Source organism: Rhinopithecus roxellana, chromosome 5 (assembly GCF_007565055.1).
Source record: "Rhinopithecus roxellana isolate Shanxi Qingling chromosome 5, ASM756505v1, whole genome shotgun sequence".
NCBI lineage: Eukaryota > Metazoa > Chordata > Mammalia > Primates > Cercopithecidae > Rhinopithecus > Rhinopithecus roxellana.
This window is the reverse complement of record NC_044553.1, coordinates 35,251,024-35,276,179: the sequence shown is the minus strand read 5'-3', so window position 1 is coordinate 35,276,179 and position 25,156 is coordinate 35,251,024. Positions and strand designations below refer to the sequence as shown.

General features: G+C 36.8%; 2 protein-coding genes across 5 annotated transcripts in view; one reads left to right on the top strand and one right to left on the bottom strand.

The window, feature by feature from the left end:
* The window catches only part of CTXN2 (cortexin 2), a 28,232-nt gene extending 17,524 nt beyond the window's left edge, over nt 1–10,708 (bottom strand). The window contains exon 1 of the mRNA XM_030930774.1: nt 10,500–10,708. The gene's annotated coding sequence lies outside the window, so the exon portion shown is untranslated. The remainder of the gene's footprint in view (nt 1–10,499) is intronic.
* Nucleotides 10,709–10,786: 78 nt separating this feature from the next.
* MYEF2 (myelin expression factor 2) overlaps nt 10,787–25,156 on the top strand; it is a 38,483-nt gene continuing 24,113 nt past the window's right edge. For 3 of the 4 annotated variants that reach the window (XM_010357819.2, XM_030930772.1, XM_030930773.1), the window contains exons 1-5: nt 10,787–11,071; nt 20,668–20,876; nt 22,097–22,149; nt 23,362–23,369; nt 23,464–23,557. In XM_010357819.2, coding sequence (XP_010356121.1) covers nt 10,911–11,071; nt 20,668–20,876; nt 22,097–22,149; nt 23,362–23,369; nt 23,464–23,557 — 525 coding nt within the window. In that variant the 5' untranslated portion in view covers nt 10,787–10,910. The remainder of the gene's footprint in view (nt 11,072–20,667; nt 20,877–22,096; nt 22,150–23,361; nt 23,370–23,463; nt 23,558–25,156) is intronic. The other variant, XM_010357820.2, reaches the window with a different exon arrangement.

The window sequence follows — 25,156 nt, the reverse complement described above, 5'->3', positions numbered from 1 at the left end:
TAAGCCAAGGCTGAATGTGCTGAAATAGGATTAGAGAGTACAGTAATAGGATAATTAGACTTGATTAGAAAATGACTGTGTGGGATTTTGTCAACAGTGAAGAAATGATCTAAGTACGTGGACTCCTAAGTGAATTGAGCATGATGACACTTTAGTGTAGTTAATGATCTAATGCTGGTCTGGTTGATGAGTCCCATTGAAAATGAGATGCTATGTTTTCTGGTAAACTTTTCTGCAAAGAAAAATATACTAAATGTTTCAGTTCAGAGTGATCTATTTAAATGAAGTTTCATTTAATTGTTTTTAGTTTTACTGCCCATAAGCCTTCAATTGTTTCATTTAAAGTGTACTTTTAAGCCCTCTACTATATTTACGGTTGAATCTAATGAGTATGAGAGGGTACCTTGGGTACAATCTCCACGAATGTGCGAGCCATAACTACAGTATAATGTATAGAGATTAGCTTAAGTTATTTTGTTCTGCTAAAGATAGAGAAACAAGAGCAGTTTTCTTTTCTATCATAATGTATGCTTCTGTAATAGGATTCAGTTAAAAATAATTGGCAAATAGGAATGTCAATGGAATGTGGAAATCAATTGTTTTATACACGATTTGCCCCAGTACATTAATGTTTTGATTACGAAGTAAAAGCAGTTGCACTCTAAGTCCACTAACACAGCTGAAGGTAGTAAGCTGTGGAGGAAAGTCGTCCTATATGCAACACCCATTCACTCCTCCTTTTTCCTCTTGGCTTAATTTGACCACATGCTCTGTCTTGAAAGTGCTTATTGCACAATTCTTCCTGATCATTGTGCATTTGTCCTTGTTTTTGTAACTCAACCTTTGTTTTATTTATCCCATCATTCTTTCTTAACTCAAACAAATTTATGAAGTTCTAAATATATTGAAATATAAATAATAACTTTTATTTTTAATTGTGCTAGCATTTTCTTAGCTTTGTAAATGTTTTTGCAGTGCTATGGTTGTGATGTTATGTAAGTTTTACACTTTTTTTCCAACATAAAATTTTCCCTAAATCTTGCCAGTTATTTTTGTTATTGGATAGACTTAATTTTTTTTTTTTTTTTTGAGACGGAGTCTTGCTCTGTCACCCGGGCTGGAGTGCAGTGGCCGGATCTCAGCTCACTGCAAGCTCCGCCTCCCGGGTTCACGCCATTCTCCTGCCTCAGCCTCCGCAGTAGCTGGGACTACAGGCGCCCACCACATCACCCGGCTAGTTTTTTGTAGTTTTAGTAGAGACGGGGTTTCACCGAGTTAGCCAGGATGGTCTCGGTCTCCTGACCTCGTGATCCGCCCGTCTTGGCCTCCCAAAGTGCTGGGATTACAGGCTTGAGCCACCACGCCTGGCCTGACTTAATTTTTTTAGAGCAGTTTCAGGATGACAGAAAAGTCAGGAAGTACAGAAAGTTCCCGTATATCTCCCACCCCTTTTCTCACAGTTTCATTTTTTATTAACATCTTACATTAGTGTGATACATTTGTTAACAATTGATAAAACAATTTTGTTACATTATTATTAATTAAGTACACAATTTACACTAGAGTTCATTCTTTGTGTTGGTCAGTTCTATGATTTTTGAAGAGTCTATACTGTCATATATTCACCGTTATATTTTCAAGCAGAATAGTTTCACATTTCTAAATATCCTCTATTTATCCCTTCCTCTTCCCCTCACAAAGCCCTGGAATCCATTGATCTGAAAACTGTCTTGTAGTTTTCTCTTTTCCAGAATGTATGTATAGAGTCATATAGACTCTGTTGCCCTTTCAAACTGGCTTCTTTCATTTAACAACATGCATGTAAGCTTCCTTCATGGCTTGATAGCTCATTTATTTTTTATTGTTCAATAATATTTCTTTGTATGGATATACCACAGTTTATTTATCTATATACCTGTTGAAAGATATCTTGGTTACTTCTAATTTTTGGCAATTATGAATAAAGATACTATAAACATTTGTGTGCAGGCTTTTGTGTGGACATAAGTTTTCAATTCATTTCAGCAAATAACTAAGAGCATGATTGTTGGATTCTATGGTAAGACTATATTTAGCTGTGTAAGAAATTGCCATACTGTCTTCCAAAGTGCCTGCACCATTTTGTATTTCCACCAGTAATGAATAAGAGTTCCTGTTGCTCCATATCCTCTTCAGCATTTAGTGTTGTCAGTGTTTTGGATTTTAGCCATTCCAATAATATACAGTGGTTTCTCATTATTGTCCCAATTTTGAACTCCCAGGACATCTGATGTTAATGATAATTTCATATGCTTATTTTCCATTTGCATATCTTGTTATGTGTCTGTTCAGATTTTTCCACTCTTTAATTGGGTTGCTTGTGCTCTTATTGTTGAGTTTTAAGAGTTCTTTATATATTTTGGATATAAGTTCTTTATTAGATATGTGTTTTGCAAAGATTTTACTTCAGTCTGTGGCTTATCTTTCCATTTTCTTAAGTTGCCAGTTATTTTTAATGTATGATTTTGTAGAATGTGAGTTATTTTCCTTTTTCAGGGTTCTGTGCATTGTTAAAGAATAAACACTTGCATACTTGGTATCCGATTTCTAAAACTAGGCTAGCCAAATAAAAGCCACACCTCTCATGTTTTAAGCAAAGCTAAACTGAAGGAATGTTTATCTGGTGAGATGCGAAGACACTTTAGGCAACTATAGGAGACACTCAGAAAGAACTAAGGAGGGGCCTTCTTTTTCAATACTACCTAAAAGTCAATATAAAATAAATTGAAGTTAGTGACTATTATCTAAAACAGTACTTAAAAATATGAAGATTTTTGAGGAGAAAACATAAGCCTAATGTTCTGAGGACTGATGAATTGTAATAATGTTTTAGTTTTCAGTAGTTCTACAGTAGTTCTTATGTGACTGTCCCCAGGACTTTAGACAGTGCTCAAAGCAAAGGCACTTGGGAAGAATAAGGTTTGATTTTTCAGAAATGTTGTTGATACTAGTTTCCAGAAATATTCAGAGTTCTGATGCAGAAATCTGGTTTGATGCACATGGACACTTATCCAAGCCTACATTTGCTCTGTGACATTGGGACTGTCAGAGCATCTAGACTGACAGTATTACCATGCAGTCTCTTTAGTAGCTTGAATGATATTGCAAGGAACTCACAATTGAGATTTGTTAATGGAGTCAAGAGAATAAGGTAAGTCACAAGTATTTTTACATACTTTATCTTATTTAGAAGTTCAGGCATTTTTAAATCTAACACACACAGTGAATGAATGGATTCTTAAAACAAAACAAAATGGTGACCAGGTTTGAGAATCCTCTGAGCAGCCAAAACCAGTTAGGCCATGGAAGAGTAACATAGGTTATTTCTTGTAAATACCTCTGACAATTCTAAGTAAAACTTAAGTTGTTTTCCAGAAATGGTATAAGATGATGATTTTTAAACCAATCTGTTGTCTGAAAATCTCCACGGTAATGACAAATCACCGTAAAAGTTAAAGCTTCATTTTTGCTTTATAAGCCAGCCTATAATGCCATGCCTCTGAGCTTCCACTTACCATTTTTGGTTTGAGATCTCTCAGTTTGTAAGTTGTTGTTTCCTATGTGTAATTTACACATTTTAAAACATTTGACCTGATTTTATTTTTTACAGCACGATTGCACACATAGGATAACTGCCTCCTTTATACGTGGGTACCTCAGAAAGCATGCCAAATGATTTAGAAACTGTGCCAAATATTACCTATTGACACTCAGCATCGTTTTCGCCCTTTTAAGTTCTCTCTCCTATGAAACATTTCTCAAATTCTGTTGCTAATAGTATTCCAACCTAAATTCTACCAAGGAGCGGCACTGTTACAAAATTTGCAAGGAGGAAGGGAAAGAGAAGCCATCAATTTCAGTAGTGGCTGCAGGTAACTTTGTGGGTATAGCAAATGGCAGATGGTATGTTAAGTCAGCAGATTCTGGACACAAGGAAGTCTTGAGACTTATCTTGTTGTTACAGGTCAGAGGGATCATTGGCCATGGTTCCTCGTGACTCATGCTCTTCCTAATATTTCAAACTGCAGCAATAGCTCCTGGACCTTTGCCCTCTCAGCCTTACTAATTGCTGTATAAGCGTCTAAGACTTTGTGCATTAAATCCTTTCCTAGAGGAAACATCTATAGAGTTTGACGGAATGAAAAGCTTTCTTTTCCTGACTGATAAAAATAGCTAGAAATGAAAATCAGGGAAATATATCTTGTTTATATACATACTGCATTTTGCATACACACACATATATATTCTGCATGTTTAAACAGTTTGTGAATTGAAATATGACATGAAATCACTTCAATCTACCACTTTGCAATACACCATGAAAAAATATCACATTAGTATACTACTGAAAAATCATAGCTTTCAACTAGGCTCATAAGCAGCCATCAGGAATGGTGTGACCCTTGAGGAAAAGGGCTGTAATCCAAAAACAATTTTTGGATTCTGTTTAGTTTCATTAAATGGAGGACCACAGACAGAAAAGCAATGGCAATGCCTAAAGGCAATGGAGGTAATTTTTCACCCTACACACGAAGAAGTTTGGATGTGGGTAGTCCAGGGCTTGTCCAGCGACGTTATGAGGCCATCAGTGTTTTAGTTTCCTGTCTTTCTCACTTGTCTTCCTTAGCGCGTGGCATTTGTATTCATACACGTTGACTCTTGGTTTCAAGATGGATACTTCACCCTTTAGCCTCACAAGAAGGCAGGTAGGCAAAGAGCTTATTAGGAAAGTAAAAACCCTCTGAAAATCCCTGATGCACTACTCCTTATAACTAATTCGATAGAGCTGTGCCTATCGTCACTCCCAGTATTTCAGGTGGGCATGCTGCTACCCTAAACAAAATCGTGGTTCTACTAGTAAAATTAAAATGGGAGAATGAAAATCACATTAAAAACACCTTTCAGTGCTCTACAGCATGAAGCAAAAGAGAAAACAAAAGCCAATATAAATGATGTCTTCAGAAAAATTCTTCTTCTTGTAATTCTTCTACATTGTAGAACTATTAATATTCTGTTGCTGAATCCCATTTCTGTATTTTCCTATCTTCCTCTCTACTGTTTTGTTTTCTTTTTTTGTTTTGCTTTGTTTTTTTGAGATGGAGTCTGGCTCTGTCGCCCAGGCTGGAGTGTAGTGGTGCTACAGAATACATTCTGTAATTCTTCTACATTGTAACCACATGTAGAAAAACTATTGAAGGAAATAAGTCATTTAAATTAAAAACAGTCACCAGGATTGTGTTCAGCTGTGTTTAATAGAAAGAGACCAAACAGCAGCAATTGATCAGGATAGAAATGTATTTCTTCCTCTTGAAAATGAGTCTAGGGGTAGGAATGTCAGGGTTGTTATTGTGGCTTCATGGTCATCAGAGATCTGAATTTCACATGTCTGTTCCACCATCCTTAGCAGTTAGCTTCCAATTCATGGTCTAAGAGGGTTGTTGTTTACAGACATCATTGCTCCATTTCAAGTTAGCTGCAGGAAGAGGCAATAGAGGACAAAAGGGCCATTCTTCCGGCTAAGTCAGTTTCTTCTAAGGAAACTTCTATATGGTCCTTACAACATTTCTGTTAATATCTTATTGGCCAGAACATAGTCACATGGGTGCATGTAGCTGCAAGTGAGGCTAGGAAATGTGGGCTTTCAGTACTATTCATAGCTACCATAAATAAAAATTTTCTATCGCCAAATAAGAAGAGGAAGATGGATTATGTCAGTTATCTCTGTCATCATCATTTACAGGATTATCTTCAAATATGCAAGACAGCATGTGGACTGAACCTTATAATTCATCACCCTAAGAATTTGATTTTCTCTTCTAAATGTTGTAATTGAAAATTAAGAATGATGTGCTGAAAAAGGGCAATTATTTAAATTGAAGACAATTTCTGATATGAAACAATCATTTCATTAATACTGAGTTAGGGCCGGGTGTGGTGGCTTATGCCTGTAATCCCAGAACTTTGGGAGGCCGAGGCGGGTGGATCACCTGAGGTCAGGAGTTCAAGACCAGCCTGGCCAACATGGTGAAACCCTGTCTCTACTAAAAATATAAAAACTAGCCGGGTGCCGTGGTGTGCACCTGTCATCCCAGCTACTCGGGAGGCTGAGGGAGGAGAATCACTTGAACCTGGGAGGCGGAGGTTGCAGTGAGCCGAGATCGTGCCACTGCACTTCAGCCTGGGCAACAGAGTGAGACTTCATCTTAAAAAACATTGAGTTAAGATACTAAACTGAGGATATTTAAAAACATTGCCATATAATATCCATGGCTTTGGATAGAGTAAGCTCAATTCATGGAATCATTAAACAGGAGGGAGCGGCTATGCCTATAGGAAGGAAAGTAGGACAGAGCTCCTGAGAATTTGCTCTTCTGATCTATCTTTTCATAGAGTTACTGGAGTGAGATCGAGGAAAACTCAGGGTGATTTAAGTTAAGAACTTAGAAAATGGTTAAAAATTGAGACTCAAAGATCTGGGAACTATGCAGGTCTTTAGTCTTCAAAGAAAAAATATGCCCCAATATTGCTTACAAAAATCAAAAGTAATTCTGTCATTAGAGAATTACCCTAGGATTATAAAGTTGAAAAATAAAACAATTATGTAAGGACGTCTACCAAAACCCTTGATATTATCTGAATTATTTGAATAATTGAGGTAAAAGTGGAGTTTCTGCCTGGATTATTCAGATATTTGTCTTAATTCTAAACTTCACTTAGCTAGCTGGTAGAGACCTTTCTATAGGATGTACTTTTGGAATGCTAAATGCTAAAAAAAAATGGACTCCTAAAGTAAGCAGAGCTGTGGTGTAATGAGGGTGTATGGGGGGTGACAGAGAGATAGGGAGGGAGAGAGAGAGAAAGAAGGAGGAAAAGAGAAAGAGAATGGTAAGTAGTTAACTGTCAGAATAAGATTAAACTTTACTTTCTATTTGATAGTAACCAATGTCCACATTTTCATCACAGAATGAACTTTTTATAAAAAGGGAAATACATATGTAGATTTCAGATATAACCCATAGTATTTTAAAAAGTTATGAGTTCCTTTTTAAGCTTTAAAGAAATAACTTTTTACTTTGTAAAGTGTAGAAACTTCATGCCTTCAAATCCAGCAATTTAATTTATATAGTGAAGCAAACTGACTTAAAAATTATACTATACTTTTTGTTTTACCTCATATTGTTGGTCTTTGTCTTTTAATTCTTAAAGACAAAATAAATTTAAAAAAAGAAGAATGATGACATTCTAGTTGCCACTCCGTTCTCTTCCTCATTGGTAACAGAACCCTGGGCAGTAAGCCCAGCCCCCAAATTATTTGCCAACCTCCCCCATAGCTGAGTGTGTCATGTGACTAAGTTCTCGCCTATAAGTGGAAGTGTTGTGTGAGACTTCTGGATAGGCCCTTCTTTTCCAGACTTCTTCTGACCCACAGTGCAGACAAGGTTCCTTGATCTCCAGCAGCCATCTTGGGTCATAGGGCAACCTTAAGAACGGAAGCCTTACACTAGGATGGTGCAAGATTAAAGTAGTAGGAACCTGACCTCCATGATGACTGTGAAGCTACTATATATCCTCTGGGATGCTCCTTCTGCATTTATTTTACTTAAGAGAGTAAAAATGTATATCGTGCTTAAGATACTATTATTTCTAGTTATTGTTACTAGCAGATGTACACAATTCCTAAGTGATACATATATTAAGGCATTAATTGAAAATATTTTGTGATTTCTAGGATTAAATGTCTAGATATGTGTAATAGCTTTCCCCTACCCCCACCACGTACACACACATAAACATGCATTCTAATTTGTAAGAAAGAAAACTAAGTGATTATTTGAAGTACCAGTAATATATTTTGTGCAATTGCACAGGATAATGCTTTTGCAATGTGAATCATGTGAAAATAAGAATTTGAGCATTACTTAAGAATTTTTCAAGGTACCTACATGCACTAAAAAATAGATAAATAAATAAATAAAAAATAAAACCAAGGCCAGGCGCTGTGGCTCACGCCTGTAAACCCAGCACTTTGGGAGGTCGAGGCAGGCAGATCACAAGGTCAGGATATCAAGACCATCCTGGTTAACACGGTGAAACCCCGTCTCTACTAAAAATACAAAAAAATTAGCCGGGTATATTGGCGGGTGCCTGTAGTCCCAGCTACTCGGGAGGGTTGAGGCAGGAGAACGGCGTGAACTTGGGAGGCGGAGCTTGCAGTGAGCCAAGACAGCGCCGCTATACTCCAGCCTGGGCGACAGAGCGAGACTCCGTCTCAAACAAAACAAAACAAAACAAAACAAAAAAACAAAACAGTAGAGAGGAAGACAGGAAAATACAGAAATGGGATTCAGCAACAGAATATTAATAGTTTTTTTCTTTATCTTTCGCAATTAACAACAAGAAAGGAAGGAAAGATCAATCTATTGAGCAGTCAGATGGAATGGTAAAGATTAATCCTTCTCCTCCCTTCAGAAGTTGCCTTAATTCCTTGTCTTTTAAGATCCAGCTCTTTTATAAGGCCCTCACCAATTACAATTCCCTCAGTAGGAATTAACCTCTGCTCTTTATCAGGACTAGGGCTAAGCTACAGCGAGTGAGGCGTTTGTCTTGGGTACAAAATTTAAAACTCAGTAATCAAGATAAATATTTTAATGGAATATTTTCATTGGCAAACTAAGGCATGTGGGCCAGTCTCCTGTTTTTGTAAATAATGTTTCAATGATACTTTGCTTTTATTTGTATTATAGCACTCAAATAGTACTTTTTTTTTTTTTTTTTTTTGAGACGGAGTCTCGCTCTGTCCCCCAGGCTGGAGTGCAGTGGCTGGATCTCAGCTCACTGCAAGCTCCGCCTCCCGGGTTCACGCCATTCTCCTGCCTCAGCCTCCCAGGTAGCTGGGACTACAGGCGCCCGCCACCTCGCCCGGCTAGTTTTTTGTATTTTTTAGTAGAGACGGGGTTTCACTGTGTTAGCCAGGATGGTCTCGATCTCCTGACCTCGTGATCCGCCTGTCTCGGCCTCCCAAAGTGCTGGGATTACAGGCTTGAGCCACCGCGCCCGGCAAATAGTACTTTTTATATTAGTCCTCTCCCAACACGGTTGTACTCATTTTTGTATTCCTCATGTACCTACTACTCTGTTTGAAGCATAAAGGCCTCTTAAAAAAACCTTGCATTGAGTTGATTAAAGGATTTTGGCAAGAATATACAGTACTAGTGATGGTGGGGTTCAATTTTCATCACTAAGTTCAACTACAGCAAAAGAATAACAGAATGATGACTATTTTGAAAGTACTTATAATTTAGTGCTGTGGGAAAAATCACTTGGCTTGTCTTTGACTAAAACTCTGCTAAGCTTAGGGAGATAGAGAATTGTGATATTACATTATGTTCATATAGCACTTTTTCCTACATAAAGTGCTTTCTCTTAATCCTCACCTCAATCCTATAAGGTCGGTATTGCTATCCTTATTTATTGTAGAGAGACTGAGAAATGAGGTGACTTGCCCAGGGAGTTATGGGCAAAAAGAGGCAGAGCTGGGGATTTAACCCATATTTTGTCTGTCACAATTGAATGCCCTTTCTGCGATTATAAATCTTATGTCTCAGAGTTGAATGACAAACAATTTATACAGCAACTACAATAGCATTCTCATCATTAAAATGTTCTGATTGTGTGTGTGTGTGTGTGTGTATGTGTGTGATGAAGTAGCTGAACTTGGTATTTTTCGGTAGAGGGTAGGAAACTACACATTGAAAAGCCGGAGATGAAATTATGTTATTTCAGTATTACTTTGTAACTATAACTTTACCACTGATGTGTGTATGATATTCTGCAAAGTAAGTAAACTACACATGTTTGCTTCTTTATGGAAAAAAAAAAACAAATTTGGGAAAGCTTTTAAACCTTTCAGCTGAAAAAGGTTATGTCAATGTGAAATATTATAGTACTCAAGAGTTAGGAATTGGTTAAATTTAACGGGTTTCCTTTTCATACTTGGCGGAAAAATCTACGACTATATTTTAAAACTCCATATGGCAATTAAATTTGAGAGTGTAGAACTATTTCACATAGAATTTCCATCAGTATACAATAAACAATCAAAACCTCAAATATCCGTTATTAGCCCATCTAGTAGACGATATTTTATAATTATAGATTCCCCACATTGATTGATGTCCAGAGAAAAACTGCAGTCTTCTCTTATTAAGCTGATAGCTGAGTTCCTGGGAAATCCTCACCCCTAAGAACAAATACTTCTCAAAGAAATTCAAAGTCATTCATTTTGGTGAATCGCAATCAGTTATCAGTAACTCTTTATGGAATGTCCGAAGGGTGCCTAGGCATTGAAATGGCAAGAGACTTATATTTGCTTCATTCAAAGGATTTCTAAAGGGAGTCTGAGGACTTGCAAGAAGTCTCTAAAGATGCAAAGTGGTGTGTTCTTCTTTAACTGTCCCTACCTGGAATGAATTGAACAGTCTGGGTGTTAGGGCTTTGGTGTCTAATCCCGCTTTGCAAGCGAAGACTCCACTGGTGCCAAGCGACAGGCGGGCTGGTGGGCAGACATGGCACCACCACCGGGGGCTTTCAGGACTGGCGCAGCCCTCCCAGGCAGGTGTAGGGTCGACTGCAGCAACAGCGGCCCTGACCCCCGCTCCCATGGCTTCCCTCCCCCCCCGCACTCCCACCCCCCGCACCCGGCACACACCATCTCCCAGTCGCCCAGGCTCGACCGGTTCTCGCGAGATCCGGGTTACTGAGCGCTCGGGGCCTTTTCAAATCGGGATCCGTTACCGCTTCCCCGGCAGCCGCCATTGTCGCGCTCGGAGCCCCTCAGCTCAGGCGGCCGAGGCGGAGGCAGAGGCGGCGGGATGGCGGACGCCAACAAGGCCGAGGTGCCCGGGGCCACTGGTGGCGACAGCCCGCACCTGCAGCCCGCGGAGCCGCCGGGCGAGCAGCGGCGAGAGCCGCACCCCCCGGAGGCGGAGAAGCAGCAGCCGCAGCACAGCAGCAGCTCCAATGGCGTTAAAATGTATTGTCTTTTCCTCCGGGAACCGGGGCGAGGTGGGGGGCGGGGAGTCGGCCGGGGGTCCAGAGGCCGGGTTGGGCCTTGATGGGGGATAACCACCCCCAGGCCCCGGCCCGCCCCCGGGCCATCGGCTGCCTGAGGAGCAGGTGCAGCTGGGCCGCTCCCAGGCCCTTCCCCGCCCGCCCCAGGCCTGGCCGCCTGCGGTCCCGGGAGCCGAGGCTGGGGGCCCGGGGACCAGCGCTCCTCCCTGATTTCTAGCCCGAGACAGCGGACTCCCCTCTTTCCTGACTTTGGTTAAAGAACCTTTGAGCAAAGCTCAGCGAACGCCACGGTTTGCAGGAAAATGGTCCCCCTTTAAGGACCAGTAGTTAGTGTTCATCACTAGGGAGTATCTAGGGATGACATCATCGGACATTTCCTCCTAACCACCAAGAACGTATTTAAAAGGAATATCTCTGGCTTCTTTCTGAGCTTCACAAGTTTAGTGTTTTGTTGTTTTCTAAAGTGTGTGTTCATTTTTAAACTGATTTATACCGAGAGGAAGTTTAATAATGTGCTGTTAGACTGTATGTATTGTGTTACTCTTGAATTGGCTAGACGTACTTTCAAAAGGGAAATGTGCGATGTGCGTGGCTTCCCTTCCCACTGGGTAATGTGCGTCAGCTGTGGAGAGTATATATATATTTTTCAACTCAGTGTATGATTATCTTAAGTTTGGTATAATAGATGGTTAATTTTTTCCCCCCTAAATGAAGGAAAACTTTTAAGGTCGCAGTTGTCACCAGTGCCTATAAATAATTTAGTTGACCCCAATCCATAATAATTTCTGGTTCTAGGGAAATGTTATGCTCCCCTTTGTTCTTGTCTTGTGGGAGGATATGAAGTTAAGCGCTTACTTTCATATGCCTACCTCCTTAAACCTGAAGTTGAAAGTATGTTAATAATTTAGTGAAAACATCCTTTTCCTTCTCGTTATGCCTCAGAGCAGAAAGCAATAGACATATGCTCACAGTAAAATAGGCAAGGGAAAGGTCTGTCTGACCTTTGTATAAGAATGTTTGAAATGGTATGGTAAGACCTGGACCAGTCTGTGTATAAGTTGGTGGCAGATAAGATGAGGGTAGCTCTCCCCAGCTCTTTGACACTCTTGCTCGCAAATGAGTTTGAATAGGAGTGGCAGCATCTTCTAGGAGAATAGAGGTGCAGGTGTAAGAGATTGGAACTTAGTGGAGTTTGTTCCTGGATGAAGAGTGGTTCACCTCAGTAACTGAGGAACTAGAAAGTGAATGAAGCGCTTTCTACCATGCTTGCCAAAATGTGGGCTTTCGAGAATTTGGCATTAAAAATAGAAATTAAAACCAGCGGAATGATCAACTGAAAAATATGTGCTATTCATATCTAAACACGAGTATACATGCCATCTTTTCTCCTGAACAAAAAGTGCAGCCTTGAATTACAGAGAGAAGCCCTCCTATACTTGGGTATGGTTAGTGTTGATATAGCGGAAGTTTGGTATCTAAACCTCCATCAGATTCTCTAATCCCTTCTAAAGTCTCATCATGATTTAGCAAGACGGGAAAAAGAGAGAGGAGAAAGGTGGAGACGGGAAAAAGAGAGAGGAGAAAGGTGGAGAAAGAATCTTTTCTCATTTAGGAAGAGAAAAATATAAGGTGAAGAAGTGAAGAAGTATTACTAGTAAATATAGATTATTTCCATATTGCTTGTAATTCACCTCTATCCCTTTCTCTTTTTCCCAGAAGTTGAATCGAGTTCAGTTTTACTCTCAGGGATTTCACTTACTGTCTACTCTGTAAGAACATATGTGATGATCCAGCATGAGTCATTCAAACTGAGTAGCGACCTAGACCTTTTTATTTGACTTCGTGAACTAGTAGGAGTGGGTGACAACCCCAATACATAAACCTTGAGTTGATTACCATATACTTTTAATAAAAATAATTCATTGTTGATTATAAAAATTATCATGATATTGCCCCAAATTATATATTGGTTAGAATTGAACAGAGTACTGCTTGTCATCAGGATTGAAATAGTATTTGCTGAGGTTAATCCATAGTTTTTGAGGGTGGGAGACCACTATGTCTTATTCTTCTTTGTATTCTTAAGGCCTAGTAAATATTTGTGGAAGAAGTGCAGAAGTGAACTTTTATGCTTATGAAACTCATATACAGGGAATTTAATTTACATGTTCACACCTTTAGAAAAGATCCGTTTTCCAACTATAGCCTTCTTTTTTTAATGCCAAATGGTATACTGGCTCCCCTTTTCTTAAAAGTGAATAGGTGGGAAAAGAGCAGTATTATTATAACTTTATTATTCATGTGTAATTAAGTATAACTTTGGAGTGGGTAGAGATTGAGAGTTATATTAGGGTACTATAAAATTTTAAGCATTGGAGCAAAGTAATGTGTTCTTCAGTTGAGTGATTTTTATTAGGAGTAAAGACTAGAACTGTTCTCCCAAGCTTTATTGAGGTAAATTGACAAAAATTGTATATTTTGAAGTGTACAATGTGATGTTTTGTTATACAAATAAATTGTGAGATGAGTACCACAATCAAGCTAATTAACATATCTGTTACCTCACATAATTACCATATTTTTTGGTGTTGAAAATACTTAAGATCTACTCTTTAAGCAAATTTCAAGTATACAGTAAATATGTTAAGTATAGTCACTATACTGTGCCTTAGATCTACAGAACTTACCCATCTTATAACTGAAAGTTTGTGCCCTTAGAACATTTCCCCATTCCCTGCTGCCCTCCACCTCTGGTAAACACCCTTCTACACGCTGCTTCTGAGTTTGACTTTTTTTAGAGTCTGTGTGTAAGTGAGATCATGCAGTATTTGTCTTTCTGGGTCTGGCTTTTTTCACATAGCATAATGTCCTCTAGGTTTATCTCTGTTGTTGCAAATGGCAAGATTTTGTTCTTTTTATAAGGCTAAATAATAATATTCCAGTGTGGATGTGTTGTGTAAACACAAAATATATATCATGTTTCCTTTAACCGTTTATCTGTCAGTGGACACTTAAGTCATTTCCATATCTTAGGTATTGTGGATGATGCAGTGAACATGGGAGTGCAGATATCTCTTTGAGATAGTGATTTCATTTTCCTTGGATGTATACCCAAAAATAGCATTGATGAATCATATGGTAGTTTCGTTTTTAATTTTTTGAGGACCCTTGATGCTGTTTTCTATAATGGTTGTACCAATATACATTTCCACCAGCAGTATCTAAGAGTTCTTTCTACACATCCTCAGCAACACTTGCTATCTTTTGACTTTTTGATAAGTCATTCTAACAGGGATGAAGTGATATTGCATTGTGGTTTTGAGTTGTATTTCTCTGATGATTAGTGATATTGAGCACTTTTTCATATATCTTTTGGCCATTGGTGTGTCTTCTTTGGAAAAATATCTATTCGGATCCATTTCTCATTTTTTAATTGGATTGCTATTGAGTTGTATGAGTTCCTTATACATTTTTGATATTAATCCCTTATTGGATATATGGTTTGCAAATGTTTTCTCTCATTTCTTAGGTTGCCTTTTTATTTCATTGATTGTTTCCTTTGCTGTGCAATAACTTTTTACTTTGATGTAGTTCCAGTTGTTTACTTTTGTTTGTGTTGTCTGTGCTTTTGGTGTCATATAAAAAAAAAAAAATCATTGCCAAGACCAAGGTCATGGAGCTTTTCTCTTGTGTTTTCTTCTGGGAGTTACAGGGTTTTAGGTGTTATGTTTAAATTTTTAATCCATTTTCATTTTGTTTTGTATGTGAATATCTAGTTCTCCCAATACCATTTTTTGAAGAGACTGTCCTTTCACCATTGTATATTTTTGGTGCCTTTGTCAAAGATTAGTTTACCATATCCTTGGGGATGTATTATTGAGTGTGCTGTTATGTTCCATTGGTCTGTGTGTCTTGTTTTTGTGCCAGTACCATATTGTTTTGATTACTGTAGAATTGTAATATAACTTGAATCAGGTAGTGTGATGTTTTTATCTTTTTCTTCTTGTTCAAGATTGCTTTAGCCATTTGAGATCTTTTATGGTTCATATGGATTTCAGGAATATATCTGTTTCTGTGAAAAACGCTGTTAGAATTTTGATAGAGATCACATTGAATTTATAGGTCATTTTGGGTAGGAAGGACATTTTGACAATATTATTTCCTCTCATCTATGAACATGGAGTATCTTTCATTTGTATTATTTTCAATTGTATCATTGATAGTTTTTCAGTGTATAGCTCTTTAGCTTTCTTGGTTAAATTTATTTCTAGGTATTTTATTCTTTCTGGTGCTATTTTAAATGAGATTGTGTTCTTAATTAATTTTTTGGATAGTTTATTATTAGTAGTATGTAGCTATGCAGTGGATTTTTTAATGTTGACTTTGTATCCTATAACTTTACCGAATTTGTTCTAATAGTTTTTTTGGTGGTGTCTTTTTTTTTTTTTTTTTTTTTTTTTTTTTTGAGGCGGAGTCTCGCTCTGTCGCCCGGACTGGAGTGCAGTGGCCGGATCTCAGCTCACTGCAAGCTCCGCCTCCCGGGTTCACGCCATTCTCCTGCCTCAGCCTCCCGAGTAGCTGGGACTACAGGCGCCCGCCACCTCGCCCGGCTAGTTTTTGTATTTTTAGTAGAGACGGGGTTTCACTGTGTTAGCCAGGATGGTCTCGATCTCCTGACCTCGTGATCCACCCGTCTCGGCCTCCCAAAGTGCTGGGATTACAGGCTTGAGCCACCGCGCCCGGCCTGGTGGTGTCTTTAAATTTTTCTCTGAATAATTTTCTATGTAAGATCACATCTTCTGCAAACACATATTATTTTACTTCTTTCTCTCCAATTTGGTTGCCTTTTATGTCTTTTATTTGCCTCTTGCTCTGGCTGTGACCTTCAGTACAATATTGAATAGAAGTGGTGAGCATAGGCATCTTCTCTTTTTCCTGCTCTTAGAAGTAAAACCTTCAAATTTTCACTGTTGAGTATGACATTAGCTATGGGGTTGTCGTATATGATCTTTATTGTGTTGAGGAACATTCCTTCTGTACTAAATTTGTTGAGAGTGTTTATCTTGAAAGGATATTGAGTTTGTCAAATGCTTTTCCTGGATCTATTGAGATGATCTTTGATTTTTAAAAAATCCTTCATTCTGTTAATGTGGTGTATAACATTTACTGATTTATGTATGTCATCCTTGCATCCCTGAGATAGATACCATTTGATTATGGTGTATGATCCTTTTAATGTGCTGTTAAATTTAGTTTGCTAGTATTTTGTTGAGAATTTTTACATCTGTGTTCATCAGGGATATTGCCCGTAATTTTCTTTTCTTGTAGGATCCTTGTCTGGCTTTGTTATTAGGGTAATCTGGCCTTATAAAATGATTTGAAAGAGTTTCCTCATATTCGGTTTTTTGGAAGAGTTTGAGAAGGATTGGTATTAGTTCTTAAATGTTTGATAGAATTTACCAGTGAAGCTATCAGGTCCTGGGCTTTTCTTTCTTGGGAGATTTTTGATTACTGACTCCAATTCCCTTGTTATTGGACAGTTCAGATTTTCTAATTTTTTGTGGTTCAGACTTGGTGAGTTGTATATTTCCAGGAATTTATTAATTTCTTCTAAGTTATCCAATTAGTTGGTATATAATTGTTAATAGTAGTTTCTTATAATTCTCTGTATTTCTGTGGTATCTGTTATACAAAGTCTCCTCTTTGATTTCTTTATGTATTTTTCTATTTTCCCTGTTTGATTTCTGATTGTTTTCCCCCCCTTAATCTAGCTTAATCTTTGTCAGTTTTGCTTATCTTTCAAAAACCAACTTTTAGTTTTATTGACCTTTTCTATTGTTTTTCTAGTATAATTTCATTTATTTTTGCCCTGATTTTCGTTATTTTCTTCTTTCTATTAACTTTGGACTTAGTTCTTTTTCCTAGTTCCTTGCGGTGTGAAGTTAGGTTGTTGGAGATCTTTATTCTTTTTTTTTTTTTGAGATGGAGTCTTGCTCTGTCTCAAAAAAAAAAAAAAAAAAAAAAAAAAAAAGCGATGGTGCGATCTCGGCTCACTGCAGCCTCTGCCTCCTGGGTTCAGGTGATTCTCCTGCCTCAGCATCCTGAGCAGCTGGGATTATAGGCATGCATCACTATCCCTGGCTAATGTTTGTATTTTTAGTAGAAATGGAGTTTCACCATGTTGGCCAGGCTCATCTCGAACTACTGACCTTAAGTGATCCACCTGTCTTGGCCTCCCAAAGTGCTGGGATTATAGGTGTGAGCCACCACACCTGGCCTGGAGGTCGGTCGTTTTTCTTAATGTAGGCATTTATTGCTCTGAACTGCCGTCTGGTAGTTTTCCTCTGGAACTGGGATTAATATTGGATCTGATACTATACCAGTATACTTTTAAAATCGTACGTTAAAACTGGGTTTCTTCTTTTGATGTTGGAGGTTGATTTTTTTCAGAAATTTATGTTATAATTTAGATACGCATAGTTCAATTTTAAGAATAGATAACATTTTAATGACTATTTTAGAGTTTTTATTTTAAGTACATTGTGGGAGTGGTTGTCTAAATGAACAGTCTGGGAATTTAGTACATGGAATTCTGGAGGTAGTACCAATATTTTGGAATTATGTAGCATCATTTCCTTAATAGTTTTCACTTATATTTTTACTTTCTCTTCCAAAGTATTTATGACTTGGAAATAGTTCAGAAATTATATAATTATGGCTCAGTTTCTTAATAGATCATTTCTGTAGCCTCTAAACTGTTATGCCTTTTATAGATTTTTTTTTCTTTTTTTGTTATACACTGGGAAGAAACTTAAGGTAAATTTTAGTTCATACATCGTAGACGAGCAGTTTAGCAGTATTTTTAAGAGGCTTCTTATTTGGGAAAATGAAGAAATTACTTTCTTTGATCATCTTGGAGTAAATTTTTAAAAGAAGATATTATGTATAATGTTACTGCTTTTAATGGAATTTTCAGATTGTTGTAAGCAAATACTTAATCTGTGTAACCCCACCCAAGTCAAGAATAGAACATTGTAAGTACTTCAGAACTTTGTGTAATTTTCACAATTGGTTTAATCCAGGAAGAAAATAGGCAGGGGAAGGGATATTAATCTAGAGACTATATAGATATCTGTTTACTGAATAGAGTCTCAGTTACTTTACAAACATTCATTGAATTCATCTAAGCCTGTTATGTAAACAGGCCCTTTGGGGAATTGAAAAGAAAGGTTTGTTGTTATATCTGTGGTACCCAGAAACCAGAGAAAAGGCCTTTGTGCCTTTTGGCTGCTTGCTGCCATTTTCAAAAGTGTCACTCTGTTCAGACAGGTAGGTACTTTGTAGATTTAGGCAGTTGAGAAGACTCCCCCCTAGGCCATGCCATTTCTGATGAAGGAATATGTTTGATAGTGAAGATATCCCTTTCAAGGTCTAAAAAAATGGCAAAGCAAGTTTGGTCCAAATGTCTCTGTCTTTATTCTAGCAGTTTTTCTGGCAACATCTGTGCTCAGATGAGTATGGATTCTTAATTGACTGTTAATTCATTCAAAAATTACAGCACAGTGTTATATGCAGTCACCGTGCGAGGTGCTGGTGATAGCAAAGCAGATAGTTTTTGTTCTTATAGGGTTTGCATGCTATGTTTATGGCTGTGTTACCTACAAAGAACAGTAGTGTTCAAGAAGCTCCGTATATTATGTAACAAATGACTGCGGTTAGAGGTGTGTGAGGAGCATTGCAATGTATGGGTCACCAGAATTGCTGGGCTTGGAAGATAATTTAGAGCCTGGCTCATGAAACTTGATTTGTTGTCAGAATAATCCAGAAAGCTTTAAAAAAAATTTAGATTCCTAGGTGTTATCCACAGTGATATTATTAGTAATGTTTGTGAAAAATTGCTTTAAAATTGAAGTTTTGTTATTAAAATAGTTTTAAATTGACTAGAGCACTTAGTTATTTAAATAAGAAATCTATTGGCCAGGCACAGTGGCTCACACCTGTAATCCCATCACTTTGGGAGGCCGAGGTGGGTGGATCACCTGAGGTCAGAAGTTTGAGACCAGCCTTTCCAACATGTTGAAACCCCGTCTCTACTAAAAATATAAAAATTACCTGGGTGTGGTTGCAGACACCTGTAATTCCAGCTACTTGGGATGAGGAAGGAGAATTCCTTGAACCCAGGAGGCGGAGATTGCAGTGAGCCGAGATGTTGCCACTGTACTCCAGCCTGGGTGACAGAATGAGACTCTGTCTCAAAAAACAACAACAAAAAACAACAACAACAAAACACTGTTGTTTGTTCTGTAAAAAAGACTTGTTTTTAAAAGTAAACTGCATTTTAAAATATAAATCCAAATTTTTATCTATAGGGTTTAAGTGTATGCCTGAATCTTTTGGATGGTTGGCATATGACATCATAGAGTTGCACTGTGATTACAGTGTTATCAATTACTTTTTTTTCTAGTTAAGGCCTCATTAAAAATCAGATTTGGCTGGGCGCAGTGGCTCATACCTGTAATCCTAGCACTTTGGGAGGCAAAGTGGGTGGATCATGAGGTCACGAGTTCAAGATCGGCCTGGCCAAGATGGTGAAACCCCATCTCTACTAAAAATACAAAAAATTAGCTGGGTGTGGTGGTGGGCACCTGTAATCCCAGCTGCTCAGGAGGCTGAGGCAGAGAATTGCTTGAACCTGGGAGGTGGAGGCTGCAGTGAGCCAAGATTGTGCCACTGCACTCCACCCCTGGGCGACAGAGCAAAACTCTGTCTCAAAAAAAAAAAAAAAAAAAAAATCAGGTTTATAAAATGTTGGCTTATGTTGCTTTTAGGTACTGCTCCTGTCCTACATTACCCATTGTAGGTAATATTAATGAAACTGCATAATTTGATGAAGTACCCTATTCTAGTTTATAGGTTAAAATGTAACATAAAATATTAGGATACTTTATAAGCTTTCTGTGTTGATCAAAATTGGGAATAGAAGAAAGTTTGAGAGTCTTAATATGAGTATATACATATATAGATGTGGAATTATAGACATAACTTTGTATTTTAATTATGCTTCTAATTAAGGGAGGAGAAAGTTCTGAGAAGAAACTATTAACCTTTAAGAGATGAACTTTTTTCAGAGTATCATTGTGTAAATTAGTTTTTTAAAAAAGTTTTTAATGATGCCCAGAAAGTTAATTTTCCATCAAAGGTGGCAGTTTTAGATACCTTAGAAGTAAATTATCTGCTCTTCCCTCTGTTCCAGTCTAATAGCATTTATTAATTAAGTAGTGTGGTGGGAAAAACTGGGTGATTGTTTGGATGCTTACAACTATTTAATGTGGGGAAAAAAATGAGGACTGTTAAATGAGAAGCCAAACTCTTGCTTTGAAATAGCACTGGGTAATTTCAAAGCTCTCAGGCTGATTCTCCAGCTACTTTGCTGAGGTCTAGCTTAGTGGAGAGTTTTGTGAAGTGATAAATATGAAATATTTGTTTAATATAGACTTCCATTCTTATAAGCACAACTGAGGGTTTTTGTTTGTTTGATTTTTTTTTTAAAATTCACAGGGAGAATGATGAGTCAGCAAAAGAAGAGAAATCTGACTTAAAGGAAAAATCTACAGGAAGTAAGAAGGCCAATAGATTTCATCCGTATTCAAAAGACAAGAATTCGGGCACTGGAGAAAAGAAGGGTCCAAATCGTAACAGAGTTTTCATTAGCAACATCCCATATGACATGAAATGGCAAGCTATTAAAGATCTAATGAGAGAGAAAGGTAACTATCTCTGAAATAACCCACTGTTGGATAATCTTCATATAGACAGGGGAGGGAACTACACAAACGTTTTTATTCCTCTGAGCCACGCAGACTCAAAAAATTGATTTTTATTTCTGTGAATTAATCTTTTCCTCTTCTTTCACTTGACACAATTTCATTACAAGGTAGTATGGATATTTTTCTTTTTGCCATTTTAGTGGGATAGTAGCGAGCCAGCATATGCATGCCACCAAGAATTTTGTTAAAGTGATTGCTTTGTCTAGTTGAAGTTTTTATAGATTTTAAAAGGCTATTGCATCAGTTAAGTAATACATTTAGCGTGTTAAAGAATGAATAATAAGGTCTGATTATTTTTTTTCCAAAAGCTGTTTTGTTATTATCTTGGTGGAGTCTGGAATCTGGCTGTGGAATTTATTTTGTTTGCATTGTCATGACTGCCATGATGCTGTCTTTGCAGTTCTAAATTAAAATTGCATTACTGCTGTTGCAGTTTTGTTTTCAGAATAATCTGAAAACCTTCATCTTATATACATGGTTGGTTTTGGGGAAAAATAATTTCAATACTTGATCTTGTAAAAGTTAGTTTTGTTATCTCTTGAAAAATTGAGTTTCAACAGTCCTGCAAACTATGTACTTGGCTTTGAGGCTGATCTCTTCTAATAAATTTTTTTTAAAAAATTGCATTGGTGTGTCTGTTGTAAGGTGACAACTATTTGATTGGTTTTATTCATTGACTTTATTTAGAAAGTGTGTGGCTTGCTGTGAAGCATGATTTGTAAATTTAGTTTACTGATGGCAAACATGATTGAAGACATTCAGGTAGAAAGTCACCTTAAAACAGCTGTTGTGTGTAGGCTGACCAAAGTTATTTGAAAAGTGCTAATGTTGATGTTTTTTAATATGATAGGTTAAGGGACCATTTGTATGTATATGTGCATTTGTTCACCAACTATATCATGCTGGCCAAAATATGATTTGTAGTATGAATTAGGTTAATATGGTTGTTAGCTTTTTTTTTAGAGAACGTGGATGATGTACATTTCTGAAAATTAGTTAAATTTACATAGCCATTGATAGGAGGTATGTTGGTCTGGTTTTGATTGTTGGTGAATAATAGGTGCTTCTCTGTAGAGTTGTGCACAGGTGTGCAGTAAAGCAAGATACTGGTGTTTAAATGTATTGTTTCTTGGTATCTTCCTTTTGTATGTCTTATGTAGTTGGTGAGGTTACATACGTGGAGCTCTTTAAGGATGCGGAAGGAAAATCAAGGGTAAGTGCTGTGGGCAATAATCTGCTTGAGGTTTAAAAGTTCCTCAGCAGTTTACTTTTTGTATAATACTTGTACCAGTTTTTGGAAACTTAAGTTTCATTTTGTTTTACTTTATTATACAAGATTTGAGGCTCTATACCAGCAAGTCTGACACTTATACAAACCTCGCTGCCTGGAAGGGATGGGTTTTGTAAACACTCAAAAAGGGCATTCACTTTTCCAATGCTCTAAGGTAATACTTCTTCTTAGCCAATAAGATTTTAGCATAGGAATTTTTTGTTGTATTTTGATGTCTTCAAGGATACTTTAAAAGTCACTGAATTGATAATATTCTTGAGTTTTTTGAGGGGACTATAGCTTAAAGGTGTTAGTTCAGAATGTATTTTTGAAATTTTACTGAAAAGCTCAATTTGGTAGCCTGCAGGACTACATAAGAGGCAGTGCTCTGACCAATTGGTATGAATGACATTTACGATTACATTGACATAGAAGGAATTGGTTGATAGTATATTTTGATTTTTAGCAACAAGAATGCAATATACTGAAGAATACAATGGAAAACTCTTAGCAATGTTTAATTATGTTAGTAAAACCAGTTGGGTGCATGATGAATAAAAACTTTGTCATTACATTCAAATGGGACTTTGAATGGCAATCACAGGGAATTTTTTTTTAAAATAACTCTCCAAATTAATTTATTACTAGTTTGTAGGTGATTTTTATATACTTCCAACTGGGTGCTGTTAAATGTGCAGCCAGTTTTAATCTAATAGAGAACTTGTTAAAAATAAAATTAATATTCACTATTTTGATTTTAATAGAATTGAAAAATATGTCGTAGATAATACATCTTTTGAAAATATTTGTAACTATAGAAGGATAGGTATATTGGAGCCTTTAGTTATTTCCTTGAATTACTGTTGATTTAATTTGTGCAGTGACATTAGTTTTAACTTAATGAAAAGTCACCTAAAAGTAAAAACTGTGCTCCAAGCTTGTTACATGTTAGATTCTACTATTTTAATAGATATATTTTAAAATTTAGAGAAAATTTGTGGTTCCTCGCCTGTTATGTTCTGGAGATATAAAAGGTGAAGTGATTCTACCATATTATTAATTGCCTTAATGATTGAAATGTTAGAACTGATTATTCATGTACTGATCTAAAACTGTTTTTCTTTTGCATATTTTGACAAATCTACCTGGATATAGGGTTGTGGGTAAGAAATTTTTTCTTCAAGTATCTTAAATTAAATTAAACTTTGGAAAAAAATTAGCACGTAAACATTTCCTATAAATTTTTTCCCTGTTAAGTGTGGTTGAATTCAAAGATGAAGAATTTGTAAAGAAAGCCCTAGAAACTATGAACAAATATGATCTTAGTGGAAGACCCCTAAATATTAAAGAGGTAAGATTTCTTATATTTAGAATTTAAACATTTGACTATAAAGACATGCTTTCCTTGGATTTTCAATTTGGTAATATATTTGCCTGACTACAACTTTTTTTTAAAGCATAGATGTTTATTAAAGCATTATATATTGATGATAATTTTACTTGTACATGATTTTATATTTGCTTTTAAGCAGTTATCCTATATACTTGATTTGTTCCAAGTTGTTAAAAATAAAAGCACGTAATTTTTATAAATTTGGGGACCTAGAAATTCAAAGGGGATAAACTTTAGGTGCTGAGTTTATTTGGTACAGACATTTTCCATTTTTAGATTTTGTTATTTAATTTGAGAAATATAACATCCTTGTAATTGATAATTAAAGGTCACTTGATGCAAATATGTTATGGATTTGAATAAAACTGATATTCACTTTTTATCAGAGTTACTTGGAAACTGTACTAGATTAAAATTTAAGAAAAAATTATAACTCTATTAGTGAAATTTATAACTAGAAGTTGGAATCCCCTGAAATGGAAATGTCCTCTTTGTACAAAATTATAGCAGTGTAAATAGGTAGACAAAAAATGACTAGAAGATACAAACAAATCATTTACAGTTTAACCTTGAGAATGATTGGCTTGAATATCCCTCATCTTCATGGGTTCCTTTATTTTGTATTGTTAATCGTAATAGTTTGATTACAGACCTGTTACATACATATACTTGCTAAAATCTGTTAAAAGAGATAAATAGTGTAACTTTGGGACCCTGAAGATTTTGTACTCATACTGATGCTAATCATTGGTTGTAGAGCAGTACTGTCAACATTTAATTGTATAGTATTTAATTGTATAGTAATGATTTGATTCCTGGCTTTATCACTTTCTAGTGGGTGTCTGGACATGCTACTTAATTCTCTAAACTGAAGTGATTGTAGTAGTACTGCTGATAATAGAGACATACCTTGGAGCTATTGCAGGTTTGGTTCCAGACTACTGCAATAAAGCAAATAAAACAATAAAGTGTGTCACATATATGTTTTGGTTTTGCAGTACCCATAAGAGTTACGTTTAGACTATACTATATTCTATTTAAAGCAATAGCATTATGTCTAAAAGCACAATATACATGCTTTAATTCAAAAATGCTTTATTGCTGAAAATGCTAGTGATCATTTGAGCTTTCATTGTAGTCTTTTTGCTGGTGGAGAGTCTTGCCTCAGTGGTGATGGCTGCTGACTGATCAGGGTGGTGGTTGCTAAAGTTTGGGGTGGCTGTCGCAATTTCTTAAAATAAGAACAGTGAAGTTTGCTGTATCAATTGACTCTTCCTTTCGTAAAAGATTTCTCTGAAGCATGTGATGCTGTTTGATAACATTTTACCTATGGTAGAACTTCCTTCAAAATTGAAGTCAGTCCTCTCAAACCTGCTGCTGCTTTATCAACTAAGTTTATGTAATATTCTAAATCCTTTGTTGCCATTTCAACAGTGTTCATAGTATATTCACCAGGTGTAGATTCCATCTCAAGAAATGACTTTCTTTGCTCATACGAGAAGCAACTCCTAATTTGTTTAGGTTTTATCATGAGGTTGCAGCAATTTAGTCACATCT